We start from the raw sequence: 19,618 nt of genomic DNA, 5'->3' as shown, positions 1-19,618 counted from the left end.
GGGGGTAAGTGGGGGTGTCTGCTACAAGCTTGCACGAGAACAACACTAAGTCACGTCCTGTTCAGAGCAAATGCCACCCATTCAATCTCCCCTCTACCAAAACACTCACACGATGTGACCGAACTGCCTTGCTGACGAAGCAGTGGACTGGCAGCTTGCTGACTTGGACAAGAAGTTGGTCGTGTGATTGAGCGCCATGCGTGCCGTGTCCCTGCACAGGATTCCACCTGCTGTCAGCCCGTGGGCAGCTGTGCAGCAGGCCTAGTACCAAACAGATCGACATCGGCCCAGTATTGTCGAAACCTGCAGCTCCTCGCAGGCCTTCCCGGACCACTGCTTTCCACAGGAATTTAGGTAGGCTGGTTATTTTGAGGGTTACGTCATTCGAATGACATAGGTTCTTGCTACTGCTGGGGCTTAATGCGAGGGGCTCACGAGGTGAGTTACGCAGTTCATCTGGAAGAACTTTTACAATAAGGGCGCCCCGAATCGGCAAACTGAACCCAGCGTCTGGGAACGCGCCACACACAAACGCGTGCACCCCCTCCCCGGCGGAAAGTCAGTTATTTGGTTACACGTGCGCCTACTGGCTCACGTTGCAGCATGTATGTTCTAGACGTCCTGACCAATCACCAGATCCCAGATGCATGAGAAATACACTGTCACGCTTTCCATAGTCGTTTGGTAGGTGCCCAAAGGCCTGCCACTGGATAGAGGAGAAATCCAGGGTTGCTAAAACATTCCCGCACATCCACACCGGGCCCTGCACACGTACCACATGCACACCCATGCCCCCTCACACATGGAAGTTTGAACGCCACCCATCAATATTTTCATTGCCTTTTTCTCATGGTGGCCCCTCCCCTTCCTTAGCTACCCGTTCTTCCGCTCCTGCCTGTTGTGACTTCTGCTCTCTGGACAGTAAACAAGGAAATGGTATTAATGTACTGCATGTTTTCTAAAGATATAATCTAACCTCTTCAAGAAGCAGTGTTTTCCAAAACGATACTTAAAAAGCATTCGTTAGTCGTGAAAGCATTACCTGTCCTGGTGGAAAAACCAAAAAGTAATGGGTGCAAGGTCATGCATTAATTCAAACTGCTGGCATTGCTCTGGCCAACCTTCCATACCATCATTCTTTAGTCCGTCTGCAGCATTACATAAGGAGACCAGGCATATGCATAGAAGTCTTGTTCAAGTCGCCATTTTAGTGGATTTAAACACCTCCCACGCCTCTTTTAGATGAGGGAGTGTTTATGTGTTTTGCCAACAGAAACATTCCAGCATTACACCGGCAGGGAGGGAAGGAGCAATCCCATGTATGTTTATCTTTCTCGGCCACGTCAGTGAGGCGCAGCTTGCTTCCCTACAAGCAAGGCACCCAGGTTTTGGCAAAGCCACACTTTGAGTAGGGAGAAAAAACAACAAAGTAATGGATGGAATGTTTAGGATTACTCATGGAAAGTGGCGTTGCTCTTCTGTGCAGCCCTTATTAACTGCCCGCACCATAATGGAGCAATACTATCCATATACAAATTAGTGTCGGCCCTCCAACTAATTGGAACAATCCTGTGAGCAAGCCATTTAGAAAACATTTCTCCTGGATCCAGTTACTGGTATACGAGTTTGTTGACATCTGCTGAGCTAAAAGAGGGACAGCATTCCAGTTGCAGTTTGGAAGTGGTTATTGGTAACTTGTGGTGTGTATTGGTTTCAGTTGGTATTGTTGTTTTCCAAAGCCTAACCTCCCTTATCTTTATTTTTCAATTACTTCTGAAAATATGTAGTCCGGTATTCATAAACTCATGTGAAACTAGATCCAGCAAACACAGTCGTTGAGGTATTGGGTGGGGGGCTTATAGAGCACAACTTTCACCCATAGAGCATCATGCTGTTCAGCTGTTTTTCAAAGTGGCGCAGCGTACACAAGCTCATAGAAGTTGTCCACCTCTAGCAGTCCGGCGTGGTTCACCCGCGTGTATGTGGCCATGCGCTGCCCCAGTGATATGAAAATGCTGGGATGCCCCAAGATCAGCACTCTGCACCACGTAGCAGTATCCTGCATTGATCTTGTGTAAGGACAGTTCCGAAATCTGGTTTGGAGTACTGCAGATGTTGAGTCCGAAGCTCTGAAGACAATTACCGAGTACAGGGATGCAGAGTAACTGTAGCAGATCACAAGCGAGGCAATAGACTACAAAGGAAATGCAGCAGGAGAAGGTCATCGATGCAAAATGTCGGGGGTGAAACATCAGAAGGGCGTGCATTGTGGGGAACTGGTGAGAACCTGAGAGTGGAGAGCCAGGGAGGTAAAAGGAAGAAAAGGAGCGAGGGAACACATTAAAGTGTTGAGATGCAAGCAGGCTTCCAAGGATTCATTTAAATCAGATATGAGGGTCCAAAACGAGGCTGTACTAGTTTGCCTTCGCCACCATAGCAGCACGTGCGGATGCGGTGCATCGCACATAGGCCAAGCACAGCCAACAGTCCCGTGCAAGATTTTTGATAAACATGGTGGCTCCTCTGAATTGGGGCCACACTGCACCAGACGTCTTTAAAGACTTCCAACTTGGAGGCGCCAATTTGGGTATGTGTGCCATGATCCGGGTAAATGGTGTGATCATGTGCACCAGCGGAAGGAAGGAAAGTGCGTGCGAACCATGACACCCTTTTAGAATTGGTCTACTGAACTGTTCAGCAAGGATCGTGCCGCTATTCTAGAGGCCTATTGTTTTCCTGAGTGGTGCTCAGCATACTGATTTTTGTCAAAAAATAAAATAAAAATCAAATGCTCTATAAGAGAAGTTTCGAAAGCCAGCCAATAATCCATACCTACCTCACCCAAAATATGGAGCTCATTTATTGTTGCGTAACGTGAATGGAAGGTGTAAAATCCTTCAGTACGGCCTTAATTAAGGCTTTAACGCCTTCCAGTCGTGCCACGTCACATTTTCAATCATTTGTATGGGGGAGAGAAGGGGTGGAACGCAACTTGCGTTTCCTTTCCGCCACCTTCCTCTCTGCCATACAGATGCTGCAGGATTTGCGCCGGCGTGGATTTTCATGCCTTTGCAAATGCTGGGGATCCCTATGGAATGAATAAAGCAGGCGGATCCCGTAGTAATCCATTGTACGTGCTTGCATGTCGGACAGCGTTTTTGTAATTGAGAACACTGCTTACCATGTTTGCATGGAAAGCAGTGAAAATTAACCGGTGTTCGACATGCAAATATGGCAAGTAGCACTCACAATTAAAAGTAAATACTGTCTGGCATGCAAGCATGCCAGCCAGCTTTTAGTCACTTTGCACGGCAGAGTGCGAAGTGCAGGTCAAAAGGCGGCATATACACGTGTACAATAGCTCTGCGAGTCTCGAAGATCACAAGCTGTTCCCATTTAACATGGGTGAGTTTTTCACCATTGATGAAATTATGGAAGAAACAGTTGAAGAAAATGTGGATTTTGGGAAAAGAACTGAATCAATCCTTTTACTGCCAGGCTATTACACAAGTCTATGTAAAAAGGATGAGCATACTCGACCTTGGCACTTAGTCCCTACAAATGGATACAGATTCTAAAAGGTTGACCTTGTCACCACCTAAGCAAAACCCTTCATTTGTCACATTAGATGAGTTGGGTGAAGATTATGTTTTTCTGCACAACCAGAAGCAAGTCCTGACGCTGATGCACAACTTCAGACTCCTGCAGCGCAGAAAGATAAATCTATCGCTAAACCCTCCCATTTTCCTCTTCTAACCAAAAGTACTGTTCTGACTTTGGGGTACTTACCTCATAGTCTGTAGCTTGCTTTTCTCAGTTGAGACTTGCAGTAGCTGCATTTTCTAGAGTTGATTGTAGCTCTAACTTTCACAAGTGTAACAGCTTCGACAAACTCTAACATTGTGCAAGACATTTGCTATCTAAGAAGTGCCTCAGCTCCATATACTTTGCTCCAATTGACTTTGGCTGTCCTGGCACCCTGCAGATTCTTCTGTTCCATTGACTTTGATTCTTACTGTCCCTCTTAGCTGATACATTGGTTTAAATTATATTGCTGGGAAAGGTTTTTATCTAGACTTCATTGGAAGATGCGAAATGCTCACATACTCAGAGAACCTGTTTAACCTTTTCCTTCCTCTAACCTTTCCTTTCTACCGACCTCAAAAGTGATATATAAATGCCTTTACTGTCCTAGTTAGTGAAGTCACCTCAGTGTGTAGGAAGCGTTATGGAGCACCTCTAAAGAGTATCTACTTGCTTTGCCTTGATTCTGAGAATGTATTTTGAAGTGTTTTTTTATTGTTACAAATCTGTTTTAAGTGGTTACAAGTATCCAGAAAAGCTGAGGCATTCCTTGTGATGAGGAATGTTGTCTCTAGTGCAGGGGTCTGCATCCTTTGGCTCTCCAGATTTTTGGACTACAACTCTGAGCTTAGAGTCCTTTGGGAAGCATGCATGCAATGGATGGGATGCAGAAGAACTCTTGACACCAAATAATCGAACCAACGCAGGAAGATGGCAAAGTTTTGCTGTTTTAATAACAATTGTATAAAACGGAGAGTTACAACGGACATCAATGGACGTTCGCTCGAGCTCTCAGTTCATTTCACATAACACATTTATATACTAAAAACGTGTCATACGTAATGTCACATTACGTGGCAAATGAGAAAAACCTACAAAGGGTTATGATAGGCTCAAGGGAAACATCTAAGTATACTTTCTATACGGGGTGGGATTATGAACGGATATCTTCTGTTAGGTGGCCAACTTATGCCTACCTCTAAAGCAAGTCATCCACCGTGCAAATGGCGAACATTTGGCAGCAGGGAGCTGCTTACATGTCTGTCAACCCGAAATGACTCCCCACAGCGAAACTACTCATGACGAAAATGATCTACTATGGAGCACATTTTCATAGTCCTATAGTGTAAATGGAGAGGTTAAACACAGGCATAACACAGTTTCACCAGTTTTAACACCTCCATTCACTCTCCAAGGGATTTGTATTGTTTTTGAAGGCAGAGGATGGGAGTGTAATGGGAGTTGCGTTTCCGCCTCCCACTTCTCTCCGCCTTCAAAAACAACTTGGTTTCACTCCAGCATGAGATTTTCATGCTGGCATGAAACGAATGATTTCCCATGAAAACTGCCTGCTTTTTGCACCAGAAAAAAACAGTCGGGTTCCATAGGAAATCATTGTAAACGCCGCCTGCCATTCATATGCGGCAGACAGCATTTCATTTATTTGCAGTGCAGATGTTAAGTTTAAAGAGGCTTCCCACCGTCTCTTTACACTTCGCACCTACACTCTGCAGTGCAAATGACGAAAATTGCCCAAAGGGGGCCTGCATGCCTGTAAGTGCAGACGTAAGCAGTCCCGTCCAGGCATTTACGTTCCCAAACAAAATGAGCCCCTGTGACTCTTGGGGGGCGTTGGGGGGGAAGAATGCTTTTTACTGGTCTGTCTTTACAGTACTCTTGGATAGCCACGCAAATTGCATAGTTGCTCTTCCCGCCTGGAGGCGAGCGCTGTACATGTGGTTTGTTGCAGGAGCCAGAACACATTTAGATGTTTTGTAAATAGCTGGTATGTCGGCTTGACAACACTTTTTAAAATCATTCTTTCATCTTAAATACTCTGATTATGTTTACCTTTACAGCAAAAGCTGTTCTGGCATCATTATTCGGGTGTTTCAGTTGACGATTCGTCCAACACTGATAAACATGTTTAATGTGGGAGACTTGTACGTGTCAGTGAATCATTTCTCATAAACAGCCATTCTTGTTTTATGTTTTTAGTCAGGAAGAAGGCGGCCAGTGGTGTCCTCATAGAAGATGATGATGTTTGATCCCGTTCCAATCAAGCAGGAGCCCTTGGAGCCCATCTCGGTGGTAAGTGATCAGATAGCTTTCTCATCTCTGGGAGGGAGGGAGGGAGAGAGAGGGAGGGAGAGAGAGAGGGAGGGAGGGAGAGAGGGAGGGAGAGAGAGAGGGAGGGAGGGAGAGAGAGGGAGGGAGAGAGAGAGAGAGACAGACAGACAGACAGACAGACAGACAGACACTCTGTGCCAGTGTGTCACCACCACCTCTGATTTCACCCATTCTGTACCTGGAGGAGCTCACTGCATGGCTGCAGAAGGCCTTCCGAGCAGTGTCCGGAATGGGTGGGGAGAGTGCCAGGACAGAAGATGCATGACAGATGGGTTTCATAGGCCAGAAGGTGAAAGTGGGTGGCATAAGGGAGCAGTTAGAGGAGAAATTTGTTGCAGAGAGGAAGAAGTTGTCCAGTCGTCCATGTGCAAGGCGAGTGTAAGTAAATGTTGGAATGGATAGTTGGTGGATGTGGGTGGAGAGCTGGGAAGTGTGGGTCCTATGCCCATAAAGTCGGGGGAGGGGGGTGAACGGGGCCTCCACTATGCAGCAGGTAAATTGACGACTTGAAAAAGAATGCACTGTCCCTCAGAGGAAGCAGGTAGGGGCGTGGAGTACGCAGTGCTCTGTAGCCCGGGCATGTCCCCAACCCGGGACCAGCCATCTGCTAAAAGTCCTTATACTTTCAATGGGCCCTCCTAAAAATCTGCTCGCCGGCACTCCATGGGAAAATCAAGTCTGCTCTCCTGGAAGAAGGTATGGGAGAAAAAGTGCCAAAAGCTAGCCTTACAATATAGTTTTGTGTTAGCAGACTAGTGAAAGATTATGCTTGCAAGATTTTGAGGTGTAGTCGTAATCGGTAAAAGATGGGGTTTTCAGTGAATTATTGAAATAAAAAATTGTTTTTGCAACCTCGTAACCAGTTACCAGAGTGTGCAGCTTTTAATGTAGAACCGGGATCCGACCCTTTTTAAAATGTGGCTTCTTTCTGCGACCCTTTTGTTGATATTGATAGATATGGGATGTGGCTGAGATGCTTGTTGATATTGATAGATATGGGATGTGGTTAGCATGCATCAGGCAGTTATTTTGCGTGCTCATCCTCAGCATGCCATATCCATGTCTACCAGCAGCGCAAACAGTAGTCTGTTAATCAATCTAAGGGTTGCCTTGCAATGAGGCAGCCTTGTGATCTGTCTTCTTTCTATGAAATCATGGAAAGGGAAGACCATAACAATAAGCCGGTGCCATTGCAAGGCTGTGCTGGATAGTATTTCACAGGATGTGGGCAGCAGGCGAAAACGAGCTCCCCCTGCCGTGCATATCTCCCTGCTTCACAGCCATGTGCAGTGGGGCACCAGTTGGGTGCAAGGTACGCAGCAGAAAGTCGAGTTGCCGCATCAGTCCACTCCTCCACCTTTGCCAGCCTCTCCACCCATACTGTCAGTGACAAAAGAAACAGGGAGGCACGGGAAGCTGGGAGAGTGCAGTGATGTGGTACTCTTCTCCAGCACTGAATATTACATAGATTTGAATATTGTCTGTTGGACGTCTGGAAATCCTTAGTATTCATTTACCAGCAGTACACATTAAAACGTTATCACACTGTATCAGGTAGGAACCTAATTTCTGCCATTTCAGAGTTGGGGGGGCCTCTGCCATTGGCCAATACCGAAAATGGCAGTCTTGCGCAAGCAGCACAGGACTCACTCTGGAAGGCGTTTTCGGTTCCCTGGTCGGAGATATCTGCTTTCACCTTTTAGTCAATACTTTTCATCTGGGGGTGTTGAGCAACCTTTGACAGCAGCCTTACCAGATAATCCTCATTCTCCAGCAGTGGATCTTTCATGGATTCACATGCTTAGAATATTCCCCGTCGACAGACTGGGAACCCTCGGTAAGCTTATAAAGCCCTTTCCCGTAGGAAAACGTTTGACACTTTTGTGTCCTATCTACGTCGTTTTGGGCTGCGCACGCACGCCCCACTAGGACGTAGTGGTATAAATGCCCCGCCCCGCGGCTCCCTTCAGATTTCAACCGTATCCAAAGTGGGAACACCTCGTGTATTTTCTACTTGGTTAAGTTGTGCTGTTGCGTTTTTTTCTCCTAATGTCGGGAAAAGCACTGTTCCGCCCGTGCGCTACGTGTGGACTAAAGAAGGTCTATGAGGGGGACGGACATATGGACTGCATTTACTGTCTGCACCCTCATCACTCGGCTGACAAGTGCGACATATGTAAGGGCTTCTCCCTGAAGACTCTTAAGGATCGGAGTCGCAGACTTGTCGCATGGTTGAACGACGGAGCTGGGGCATACCCGCCTTCGGAAGTGGGTTCCACACACAGCGCAGCCTCAGTGTCAAAATCTTCAGGGGCCCCGCGCCGCTCATCATCATCGGAACCCCGGTAAAGAAGTCGCGACTGGTGGACAAGGAATAGTCGGTAGGCCATTCCAGGGACTCTTCTTCGAAGAAGGCCTCTTCATCCTCATCTTCAGCGAGGAAAGACAAAGAAAAATCTAAATCCTCCTCGGGCGATCGTCATAGATCGACCTTGAGTCGAGAGACAGAGAAACGCAGGTCGAGTTCAGAAAAGGCGGGAGCAACGCATAAGCCTGCGCGACCACCACCGTCGTCGACGGTTGGGCAGTCGTCAACTACTTATCTGCCACTGACGCAGTTAACATCAACCGTTCCTGGATTGCAGGCGATGACGTCGACGACGGGGCCGACTATTGCTTTGTCGACGGATACCCCGCAAGGGGCCTGGCGTCCAGAGGTCTACGACCCATTTTTGCCGGACACACTTACACAGCAGGAGGCCTTGACGGTGTCCTCGGGAGACGAGGGTGAAAGGATAGCTGCCCCTGCAGACCTGGGGTTACAAGTTACCACACCTTTCTCCGGGAGCATTCCAGGTTCTGCCCCCCCTGCTCAATCCGCAATCATTTTTATCATTGGAGGTCTTGTCCATGCTGCAAACGCTGCTGAGGACACTGGATGACAGACTGCCTCGAACAACTCCGGCCAGGTCGGTCGTCGACGAGCCGGGCCCGTCTCGCCGCCCACCACCTTCAACCCCCGCGGCAGGGCCTCCGGAAGCAAATCTCTCGGCCCCACGCCGCAAGGAAGGGGAACTGTTGGATTCGGAATCAGGCAGCAGAGCATCGTCAGTGGTCTCTCTTTTCCCCTCCAGGGATCCGACCTGGGAGTCCGATGCAGAATTGGAAACCCCGAGGAGCCCGGCTCAGCCGTCTCCCCCAGACGATATCGGATAATTTCACAACTTGATGGCCAGGGCTTGCATGGAATTCGGGCTGGCCGAAGAAGAAGAAAAGAAGGACTGTTTTCTTTTCGACCACATGGGTAAAAGGAGAAGGTCGGTGTTTTCAGTGCCCATCCTGGATCATGTGTGGAAGGAAGGTCTTCAAACCATGCGTCCCCCTTTCTCAGAGCCAGCGATGGAGGGTCGCCTAGAGAAAAAATTCAAAGCCCCGAACTCTACTCGCAAGTGCCTTTCCTCACAACCAACGCCTGACTCTGTGGTATCGGTGGCGGAAAGTGACGGCAGGATGCGTCCGGAAAAAAAGTACTGTCGGTAGGTGCTACCACAGTGAAGGTGGCCAATTCTCTCGCCATAGTTGCTAGATACGACAGGGAGATGTGGCATCGGTTGGCGCCTATACTCGAACACCTTCCGGATGAACATCGAAAAGGAGCTATATTGCTGGTCAGGGAAGGTGAGGAGGCTTCAAATCATGCCATTAACATTGCAGTAGACCTTGCAGAGTCGGGGTTTAAGCAGGTGAACAACGGCGTAGTTCTCCGACGACAGGCATGGCTAAAATGCACCAACTTCCGACCGGAGATGCAGTACAAGGTACTGGATATGCCTTTTGAAGGAGACCTTCTCTTCGGCGAGAAGGTCGACGAAGCCCTGAAGGGCATGAAGGAGGACTCGGACACGGCGTGTTCCTTGGGGGCCCGCCAGAGTGGTCGGAATTTCCGGTGTTTTCGTCCCTTCAGATGAGCATCAGGGAATTCCAGATTTTCAGCATCGAGGGACCGACCCTTTGGTAGGCCAGCATATTCCTCTCAGGGATACAGGCGAGCTTCGCAAGCGGCTAAACGTCGCCGGGGCTACCAAGCCCCCAAGAAGAGAGCAGGTTACTCGTCGACGAGGGATAAACAGAGCAAGGACCAGCAATGACGGGCATCGGAACGTTCTGGGGGGGCAGAGTATCATGTTACATCAACTAATGGGAGCTAATAACAGATCAATGGGCGTTGGACACTGTAAAATACGGACATTCCATGCAATTCAAGAGCAACCCTCCGCATATTCCATCGGCGTGTGTAGCTCAATCCCATCTGAGCGTGTTGCTGCAGGAAGTGGCACTTATGCTACAAAAAGGGGCTATAGAACTGGTCCCGTCGTCACAGACGGGTCAAGGGGTTTATTCCCGATACTTTGTGGTGAAAAAGCCAAATGGAAAGTGGCGTCCCATCCTAGACCTGCGCGAACTAAACAAGTCGTTGAAAAACATAAAGTTCAAGATGCTCACGCTCCAGGAGGTGATCAGGTCAGTTCAAGAAGGGGATTTTCTGGCATCTCTGGACCTGCAGGACGCGTACTTCCACATACCAATGTGTCAGCGACACAAGAAGTACCTAAGGGTTGTGGTAGGGCGGACTCACTACCAGTTCAGTTCTTCCCTTTGGACTGAAATCTTCCCCCAGAACGTTCACGAAATGCCTGGCTCCGGTGGCAGCCTGGCTGAGAAGGCAAGGCCACCATGTATACCCGTATCTCGATGACTGGTTGGTGAGGGGATCCTCCCCGGCGTTGACGCACAGGAGTCTACAGGACACCATGAGCCTCTTGCAATGTTTGGGGTTTGCGATAAACTTCGAAAAATCCTCGTTAACGCTGTCCAAAAGCTTGGTGTTTCTGGGTGCACAGTTCGAGACCCAGTTGGGGTTAGTCAGACCATCCCTCGACAGGATCACCAGGCTCAGTCGATTGGCGAGTCAGTTGAAAATCAATTCCAGACTGTCGGTGAGAAAATATACATCAATCCTGGGAGCTATGGCGTCCTGCATTCCTCTGGTGCCCAACTGCTGCCTTTTCATGAGGCCAGTGCAACAGTTTTTGGCGGATCGTTGGATGTAGGCTCAGGGCCTCTGGTCAGACAGGCTGACCGTCGACGACAACGAGCTCCTATCAACTCTTCGGTGGTGGAAGAGAGTTCAGAATATTTCCAAAGGAGTACCCCTACAGGAGCCGGAGTTGCTGTTCACCGTGGTGACAGACGCGTCCCTAACTGGCTGGGGAGCCCACATGGGCACTCTGCAGACACAAGGCCATTGGTCTTAGATGGAATCTCTCCTGCACATCAACGTTCTGGAATTGAGAGCCGTCCGCTGGGCCCTGAGGGCATTCCTGCCTCACATCAGGGGATCCACAATGAGAGTTTTGATGGACAACACCATGGCAATGTTTTACTTAAGGAAGCAAGGCGGCACACGATCCAGAACCCTCTCCATCGAGGCTCAGAAGGTGTAGCACTGGGCTCTAAAACACGATATATCCATCGTAGCTCATCACCTGCCAGGAGTAAGGAATGAGCAGGCGGACTCTCTCAGCAGAAACATGGACCACATTCACGAGTAGACACCGATCAATTGTCCAAGGTCTTCGAGAAATGGGGGCGGCCTCCGCTGGATCTCTTCGCCACGAAGGCAAACAAGAAGTGCGAGATGTACGCCAGCAGGTGGCCATAGGAAGATTCGGTGGGAGAAGCGTTTTCCTTCCCGTGGACGGGCAAGTTCCTCTACGCCCTCCCTCCATTCCCTCTGATACAGAGAACTCTGCAGTGGATACGCAGGCACAGGTGCCGAGTCATCCTGATAGCGCCGTGTTGGCCGAGGCCTGCTTCATCTGTCAGCGGATCACCCGATAACATTCCCGAAGGTGCCCAACCTCTTGTCCCGGGATGAAGGAACGGTGTGGCATCACAAACCGAGCAGCCTCAACCTCACAGCTTGGCTCCTGACTTTTCAGAATTTGGTGCCTTGAACATTCCCTCTGACTGTCGGAAGATATTACAGGCTGCGTGGGCCCCGTCCACCAACAAGTCCTACAGGTGTAAGTGGAGGAGATTCTGTGTGTGGTGCCAAGGACAGGCAGGAGTGGAACCTCCTGAGGGTTACTCCGGAACAGCTTCTCCCGTATCTACTACATTTGGCGAAGAGTGGTGTGTCTTTTTCATCACTAAAGGTTCACCTGGCGGCCATCTCTAGGTTCACAAGAGGGAGGAAATCAACGCACTTGTTTAGTGACAGGTAAGTGAAACACTTCATGAGAGGTTTATTCCGGACGTTTCCCCCGGTTAAGCGTTTTCCACCGACGTGGAGCCTTAACATGGTACTTGCAGGGTTAATGAAACCACCCTTTGAGCCAATGGCCACGTCGTCCATGAAGTTTTTATCATGGAAAGTGGCTTTTCTAATACCCATAACATCGGCTAGACGGGTCTCAGAGTTACAGGCATTGGTCATAGACCCTCCATATCTCAGAATTTTCAAAGACAAAGTGATCTTGTCAACGAGTCCTTGCTTCATCCCGAAAGTTCCTATGACTTATCATAAACATTCGTCCATTGTCCTGCCCACCTTCTTCGCGACTCCCTCATCAGCTGTGGAAAAGGTCTTGCATACCCTAGATGTCAAGAGCTCTAAAATGTTACCTTCATCGAACTCAACAACTTCGATCTACGCAGCAACTCTTCGTTGCATATGGGCCTTCGGCAAAGGGGAAGGCAATTTCAAAACAAGGACTGGCCCGATGGGTCTCGTCGACGATTGCCTTCTGTCACTCAAAAGCGGGAAAACCGCTACAAGGACGTCCGAGAGCTCACTTGACCGGGGCGACTTTGTCGTCGACGGCGTTGTGAGCGGGGGTTCCACTGACAGACATTTGCAGGGCGGCAGCATGGTCCGTGCCCCATACATTCACCCGCCACTACTGCCTCGAACGACAGCATGCGGACGAGATTCAAATGGGACGAGAAGTCTTGCGACATCTTTTTCAATAAGGTAAGCCCTTTCTCTTTGAGAAGGGTCTATGCTTGTTTGGATATGTATTTGTATATGCATATATGTACGAATATACGCATGGAGGTAAACGCGTGTGTTTTTTGTATGCTTTTTTTTGGCTTATATAAATATTACTCAGTGTAGTACTGTTGCATGTTGTTAATTTCGAATCTTATGTGATCATGATTCGCCTTTTGCAGGATGGGGTGGGTGCTGGATTGCATTTACACCTCCTCCATTGTTTTCAAGTTCACTGCTGTGCATTCTATTCTAAGCATGTGAATCCATGAAAGATCCAATGCTGGAGAAGGGAATAGTTTCTTACCTGTAACTCCATTTCTCCAGCATTGGTATCTTTCATGGATTCACATGCGCCCTCTGGCCTCCCCAAAATGCAATCATCTTGTAGTTTTTTGTTTCACCCCGTTCCATTTTGGAGGGGTCGAAATCTGAAGGGAGCCGCGGGGCGTGGCATTTATACCACTACGTCCTAGTGGGGCGTGCGTGCGCGGCCCAAAACGACGTGGATAGGACACAAAAGTGTCTAACGTTTTCCTACGGGAAAAGGCTTTATAAGCTTACCGAGGGTTCCCAGTCTGTCGACGGGGAATATTCTAAGCATGTGAATCCATGAAAGATACCAATGCTGGAGAAATGGAGTTACAGGTAAGAAACTATTCCCTTACGTTGGCTTGGGCTAGACAAGTGTGGCTTTCAGACATTGTCCATCTGCCACAGAGCCCACCCCAACGCCTGAACGGGCAGAGTTCTGACATTAGGATCCACCAGAGTTTGCCGTGTTCCGACGTTTAGACTTGCCTCTGTACTGGCATATTCTCCGTGCAGTTTAGGCCTCCTTCACATATAGAACCGAAGTACTGAAATTGAAAAGATTTTGTATGTGCTGTACACAGACTTGCTTGCATCCATTCCACACCCTTTCTCACCAGATTCTTATGTATTGCATCTATCAAGGTACGGTGTCAGTCATGCCTCCACTCCCCAGACTGTGCAGATAACAAGAAAACGCCTTGAGTCTGTGGAATTTTGCAGAAGTTTATTTTAGATACCGGCTATCAGCAAAGCGGCCTACCAAACCCCAACCAGATAAACTAGAACAGGCTCTGCTGCATTCTGATTTTTCTGAAATTATTGTTGTAGAATCTTTAGAGGGTCCCTTTCTTACCCTCCCACTGGTAAGGAAAATCAGTCCTTCCTGGGAATTCAACATCAATGCCACCCTGTCAAGGTTAGTGGGTCAATCTGCCCTTGCCGCTCATGCACAGGGATGACGGGCAGTTTGTTTCTAGGAGACACAAGGTGTATAGGAGAGATTAAGGCATTTGCAGTCAATGAGCGAGACCGCAAATATTTTCTAAATAATGTGCTTTTGCGAACCAATCCCAATGTTTTACTGAATGTGCATGTTGAATTCCATCCGAATGAGGAAGCATTGCTGCCTATATATTCTATGAACCATAAGTCTGGATGGGGCACATGCTGGATGTGAAGTGCGCCTTTAAATATTACATTAAAAGGACTGAAGACTTTAGAAAGTCTGCTCCATTGTTTCTGTCTTTTGGAGCAGCAAACCATGTTATACCCATTTTCGAGTAGAACTAGTGGAGACGGTCACATCAAGCATCGCCTTACATCACTCACAAGAAAGCTTTTCAGCCCCTGAGACAGACCAATTGTGCCCATTCAACGAGATCATTGGCAGGAATTCCACTACAGGGCATTTGCAGCGTGGTTCCATGCAAAACACTGCATACCTGACCATGCAGTACCATGCAGTATGTCCAAGCGCGAAGAGAAGCAAGGGTTGTACACGGACGGCTGCAAAACCTCTTTAAATAACATAAGTCTTAGCATACCACCAACCCTTCTCAGACGTGCAGTACATGTTTAGATAAATACTGCTCTTGAATTTAGTCAAAGCATGTGAACCTATGAAACATCCAATGCGTAGAACAAAGCAGTTACCTGTAACTCTAGTTCTCCAGTCTTGGTGTCTTTCATAGATGGACTTGTGACCAACACATCTCCCCTGTTCAGGCTTCTCGATACACTCTGGCACTTTCTGCTTATAGAATCTGATCTGAAGATATCTTTCAGGAGCAGAGCGTATGGCTGAAACCTCATTGGTTAAGAGGCAAATGGACTTGAATGAGATTGATAGGTTGGCTATGCAATCTGATGCAGTTTTCTTCCTTGTCACTGCTACCAAATGATTCATTTGGATTCCCATCCTGACAACTGGGAATATTCACTGGATATGAAAGATATCCACATGGGAGAAATAGATTTGTTTCTTCTTCTGTGGCTAGCTCCTCCCCAATGCCGCCAGTGCTCCGGAGAAGACATTGACTTCTTTCCTCACAGTCAGCCCCTCTTCAATGCTACCCACATGAGAAGAGTGTAGCTTTGAGAAGGAAGCGGAGGAATAACGTCAAGTATGTATGCATATTGTCAGTGGTGCAGCCAGCCTCAACCCATTTTTTGTGGGGGAGTGTGGGCAGAAGTAATCACCCAATGTCCAATTTACCTTCAAATGCCGGCATGCCCATTATCATTTCTGCCTTTGATTTATGCACTCTGGCGTCGGAAAAGAGAGTACTTCAGTATCTCACCAGGAAATGGATGTGTGGCCTAAAGGCTTCATACACATAGATTGTTGCAGTAGGTGCATTAACGCACTGTGCTGCCAACCTCTCCTCTTCCTCTAAGAAAAGGAAACTGGATGTCTATTACTCCTGCCTTTGGTGCATTAGATCCATCTTTCACCTCAATTCAGATGCTTTTGTTCTCCAAGAGAAGCTAACCATTGAGAGGTGTGAGTCATCTAAAAGCTGAGAAGAGCAGTTCAGCCTTTCACTGCATCGTGGGGGTGGTATATTGATATGGGTAGGACAGGCTTGTGTCCTTTGCCACTGTGCGTTTGAGGGCTTATTCATTTCTATTGCGCCGGTAACTCGCAAGTCTCTGGCCCAGATACAGGAACACAAGGGACAAACAAAAAAGTGACGAGACAGACTCCATATGGAGAGTTTAGGAATCAGCAGTGTCTTTTAAGCAGTTGTAAAGATGTGTCTTCACCAATTTACGAAAGCGAAGGTAGTTTGGTTCTTTCCTTATGTTAGGCAGATTATTCCAGATGCCTGCTGTGATGATCGGGAAGGATTTGCCCAGTCCCAGTTTGCGTTTGTATGTAGCTACCGCAATCCTGTTTTGATCCGCTGATCTTAAATTGCGGCTCGGATCATATGTATATATTTTGGATTTCAGGTAGCCTGGTGCCTTCCCATGAATTCATCTATGAGCTAGTGTGAGGGCCTTGAAGTGGGTTCTGCTTTCTACTTTGAGCCAATGCAGCTCCTTCCTGGATTTGCTGATGTGGTTGGATTTTGATCAGCATTTGATAATCCTGACGGCATTGTTTTGGATGATAACCGTAATCTAGGCAGGATAGAATAGTTGCCCTGGCCACGGTAGCACAGTTGCTCGTGGAAAGATATGGTCTGATGGATTTCAGAAGTCTTAGGTAGTAATTACATTTTTTTTATGTATTGTGACTGAGCTTCGGCTCCTAGGGATGCTTCCATCATCATACCTAGAGTTTTCACCTTATCGAGTACTTTAATATTTGTGTCTTCAATCTCGAAAGAGATGTAATCTGGAAAGAGTGAGTTTCTGGCCTGAGGGGACCCAAAGACCATCAACTCAGTTTTCTTGCCATTCAGGCACATCCAGTTTGAGTCCATCCACTGTTCGATGATATTGTATATCCTGAGTAGGTTGTCATTGTCTTTTTTTGTGGTCCCCACTAAGTTCTAGCACTAGCTGTGTATCGTCAGCGTAATTAGTAAAGAACATATTTACATGATCTAATACGTAGCATAGATATCTGATGTAAAGATTGAAAAGTAAGGGTGACATGCTGGCACCCTGAGGTAACCTGCAGAGAGTCTCTCTTTCCATGGAAAATGTGTCTCCCCAGTAGACTCAAGAGGTCCTGTTTTTTAGGAAGGACATTGTCCATGTCTTTGCTGCTGGTGAGCAATTTGCCATTTTGCCCAGTGCTACTTCAAGCAGATTATGGTCTAGTAAATCAAATGCCGCACTGAGAGCCAACAGGATAAGGAGACCTGCCTTTCCCTTGTCCATGATGCTGAGCATCTTTGTCTGAAGGTCTATCATGGCCGGTTCAGTACTGTGTGCCGGTCTAAACCCTGACTGTTGTCGGTGGAGTGAGTCTGAGACTTCTGTCTGTGCCTCTAGTTGTACTGTGGCTACCCTATCCATAACTTTCAGTAGGAAATTGCAGTTCGTGATTGGTCTGAGATTACTTGGGTCTCTTGGAACTAGACCTGGCTTTTTTATCACGGGAGTTAGTGACACCTTTTATGGCTTGAGGGACTGACTGGTCCCTGAAGGAGGTGTTAATAATTTTAGGCAGTGTAGGAGCGAATATGTCAGAATTTTCTAGTATTATTTTAGCTGGAAGAATGTTTTCGGCACATGTCTTTTTTAGGAAGGTGAAACCGACATCATGTCATTAAACTGAACACAGGTGATAGATCTGTAAATTTGAAAGGTTCTTGTTGTAGCACACCTTTACCATCAGCCGAGAGCTGCGTCGTGCCTTCTAGTCCCACCCAAGACAGTGGTCGGCTCCACCATGGCATTGCCCCCATATAATCTACCTGCAGATATCTCCACAAGTGGCTATTGCCAAGCTATTGCCAGGGGAGTCATAGTAGAGGGTGATGCATGTTTTTCAACTGCCCAATAGTCATTCTATCTGCCTTCTTGGGTGTCGGGATGGTCTTGGCACTATTATCTCACTCCCATACTGTTTGCATGCAAGTAAAAGTGAGAACATATGTTATAATTGGTGTAATTGTTGTAACAATGTTGGTCGAACGGGGCAACCTGTATTTAAATACATATATAGAAATTAGAAAACGGCCGTTCACACCATAGGTTTTGTGATCTGTTATCCCTCCCTTCAGTAATGTATGCGTTTAGGAATACGTAATGTTGCAGATTGAAACGTAGGTGCACATCCATGCTCATATCTACTTTATCTAGATTTTTTTCTAACTGGCTTTTTTTGCATATGTGTGGTGCACTGTGCTTTGTGATTACCTCTTCCACAAATCAAGCATGGCGCAGAGTACACAGGTAAAACTGTACATTTGTAAATCAGTCCCTTTAAAGTTCAGTGAGCCTCAACGCTGCGCTGGCTGTCTCGTGCAAGGTATATGATCTCTGCTGGAAGGGGGTCAGCATCACAATTAGGAAACAAATGGAGAGGAGGGCTCACTGTGTCTTCATAGTCCTACAAAGACCCGGTCAGTGTTCTTTAGGCTATATTCTAAACAAATTACAAGGACTTATTCAAATTTCTTTCACAAGTTCCAACAGTGTGAGTTTCAGACATACAAAATGGATGGAAACAATGTCAAACCTTAATTTGAGAATGTAACTCCCCTGGTGCTTGAGTTACGCTCTGATGCCAATGACTATCGGAGTTGAGCCCTTGTGCCTTTACAGATGTTAATGTAATCAAGTCTGTACCAGATCTGCAGTGGAAGGAGGGTTGGGTTTGTTCATGGTATTGAGAAGGAGATGAGCAAGGGAGTTTGGATGTGCTGGTGGCAGCTTCAGTTCGGAGAAACCAGTCACTGAGCGTTGGTGCGTTTTTGGTTGGTAGTCATCATGTGATGTTGAGGTATGGTTGTGCATGGCTTAGTTTGATGTTGGGTATTGTGAAGTGTGTGCGGTAGAGGTATGGCTATGTTTGTTCAGAGTTTGAGGGTGACCATACAGAATGGTCAGTTTTAGTACAGTTAGTTAAGAGCAACACATTTCTTACACCCCAAAAATCCACCTAAGTCTGAGACATTTCCTACCCGCGACGATCCAACCAAGTGCGATTTATTTCAGGCTAGATGCAAAATATGGCTAACTTGCACAATTAGGCTGGATGCATGTGGTATAAGATATTGTGTAATAAGAGTAGGGGGGTTTTACTGGAGTACAGTAATGGCTGTACTCCCCGCCCACACCACACTTAACTCATCAGTCGCTGTAGGTCGTCTGCGTCAGGCATTCCAAGCAAACACGGGCAAACACTGACTGGAGCTGCTCATTAGGGAGCTGCCCTTAGCCAATGGCTGGCCAGGTGAAGCTGCCCTGGTTCCCTCTGTTAAGAGGACGGCCTCCGCAGAGTTGAGCCAATCACAGGGGAGGGGGGGCAAGAAGGGGAAGGGAGGAAAACAGTTAAAGGCAGCGGTGGGTGAGAGGAGGAACAAGCGACAGAAAGGAAGAGTGAAAATCAGTAAAGAGAGCGAGAGAAAAGAGGAAAAAAGCAACAGAAAAACAGAGGGAAAATCAGACAGAGAAAAGAGAAAAAAGCAGCAGAATGGCCGAGGGAATATCGGTAGAGAGAGAAAAGATATAAAAAAGCAGTAGAAAGGCAGAGGGAAAATTGGTAGAGAGAGAGAAAAGATAGAGAAAAGCGGCAGAAAGGCAGAGGGAAAATTGGTAGAGAGAGAAAAGATTTTTATAAAAGCGTCAGAGAGGCAGAGGTAAAATTGGTAAAGGGAGAAAGAGAAAAAAGTTGAAGAAAGGCAGATGGAA

The 19,618-nt window shown here is 47.4% G+C and overlaps 1 protein-coding gene across 2 annotated transcripts in view; it reads left to right on the top strand.

Annotated features, from left to right (window-relative positions):
* KLF3 (KLF transcription factor 3) overlaps positions 1-19,618 on the top strand; it is a 115,801-nt gene that overhangs the window by 53,768 nt on the left and 42,415 nt on the right. For both annotated transcript variants that reach the window (XM_069631810.1, XM_069631811.1), the window contains exon 3: positions 5,803-5,895. In XM_069631810.1, the coding sequence (XP_069487911.1) occupies positions 5,839-5,895 (57 nt within the window). In that variant the 5' untranslated portion in view covers positions 5,803-5,838. The remainder of the gene's footprint in view (positions 1-5,802; positions 5,896-19,618) is intronic.

The sequence above is a fragment of the Ambystoma mexicanum genome, chromosome 6q (assembly GCF_040938575.1).
Source record: "Ambystoma mexicanum isolate Mex_15411 chromosome 6q, UKY_AmexF1_1, whole genome shotgun sequence".
In the NCBI taxonomy this organism is placed as follows: Eukaryota; Metazoa; Chordata; class Amphibia; order Caudata; family Ambystomatidae; genus Ambystoma; species Ambystoma mexicanum.
This window is presented reverse-complemented; position numbering and strand designations above follow the sequence as displayed.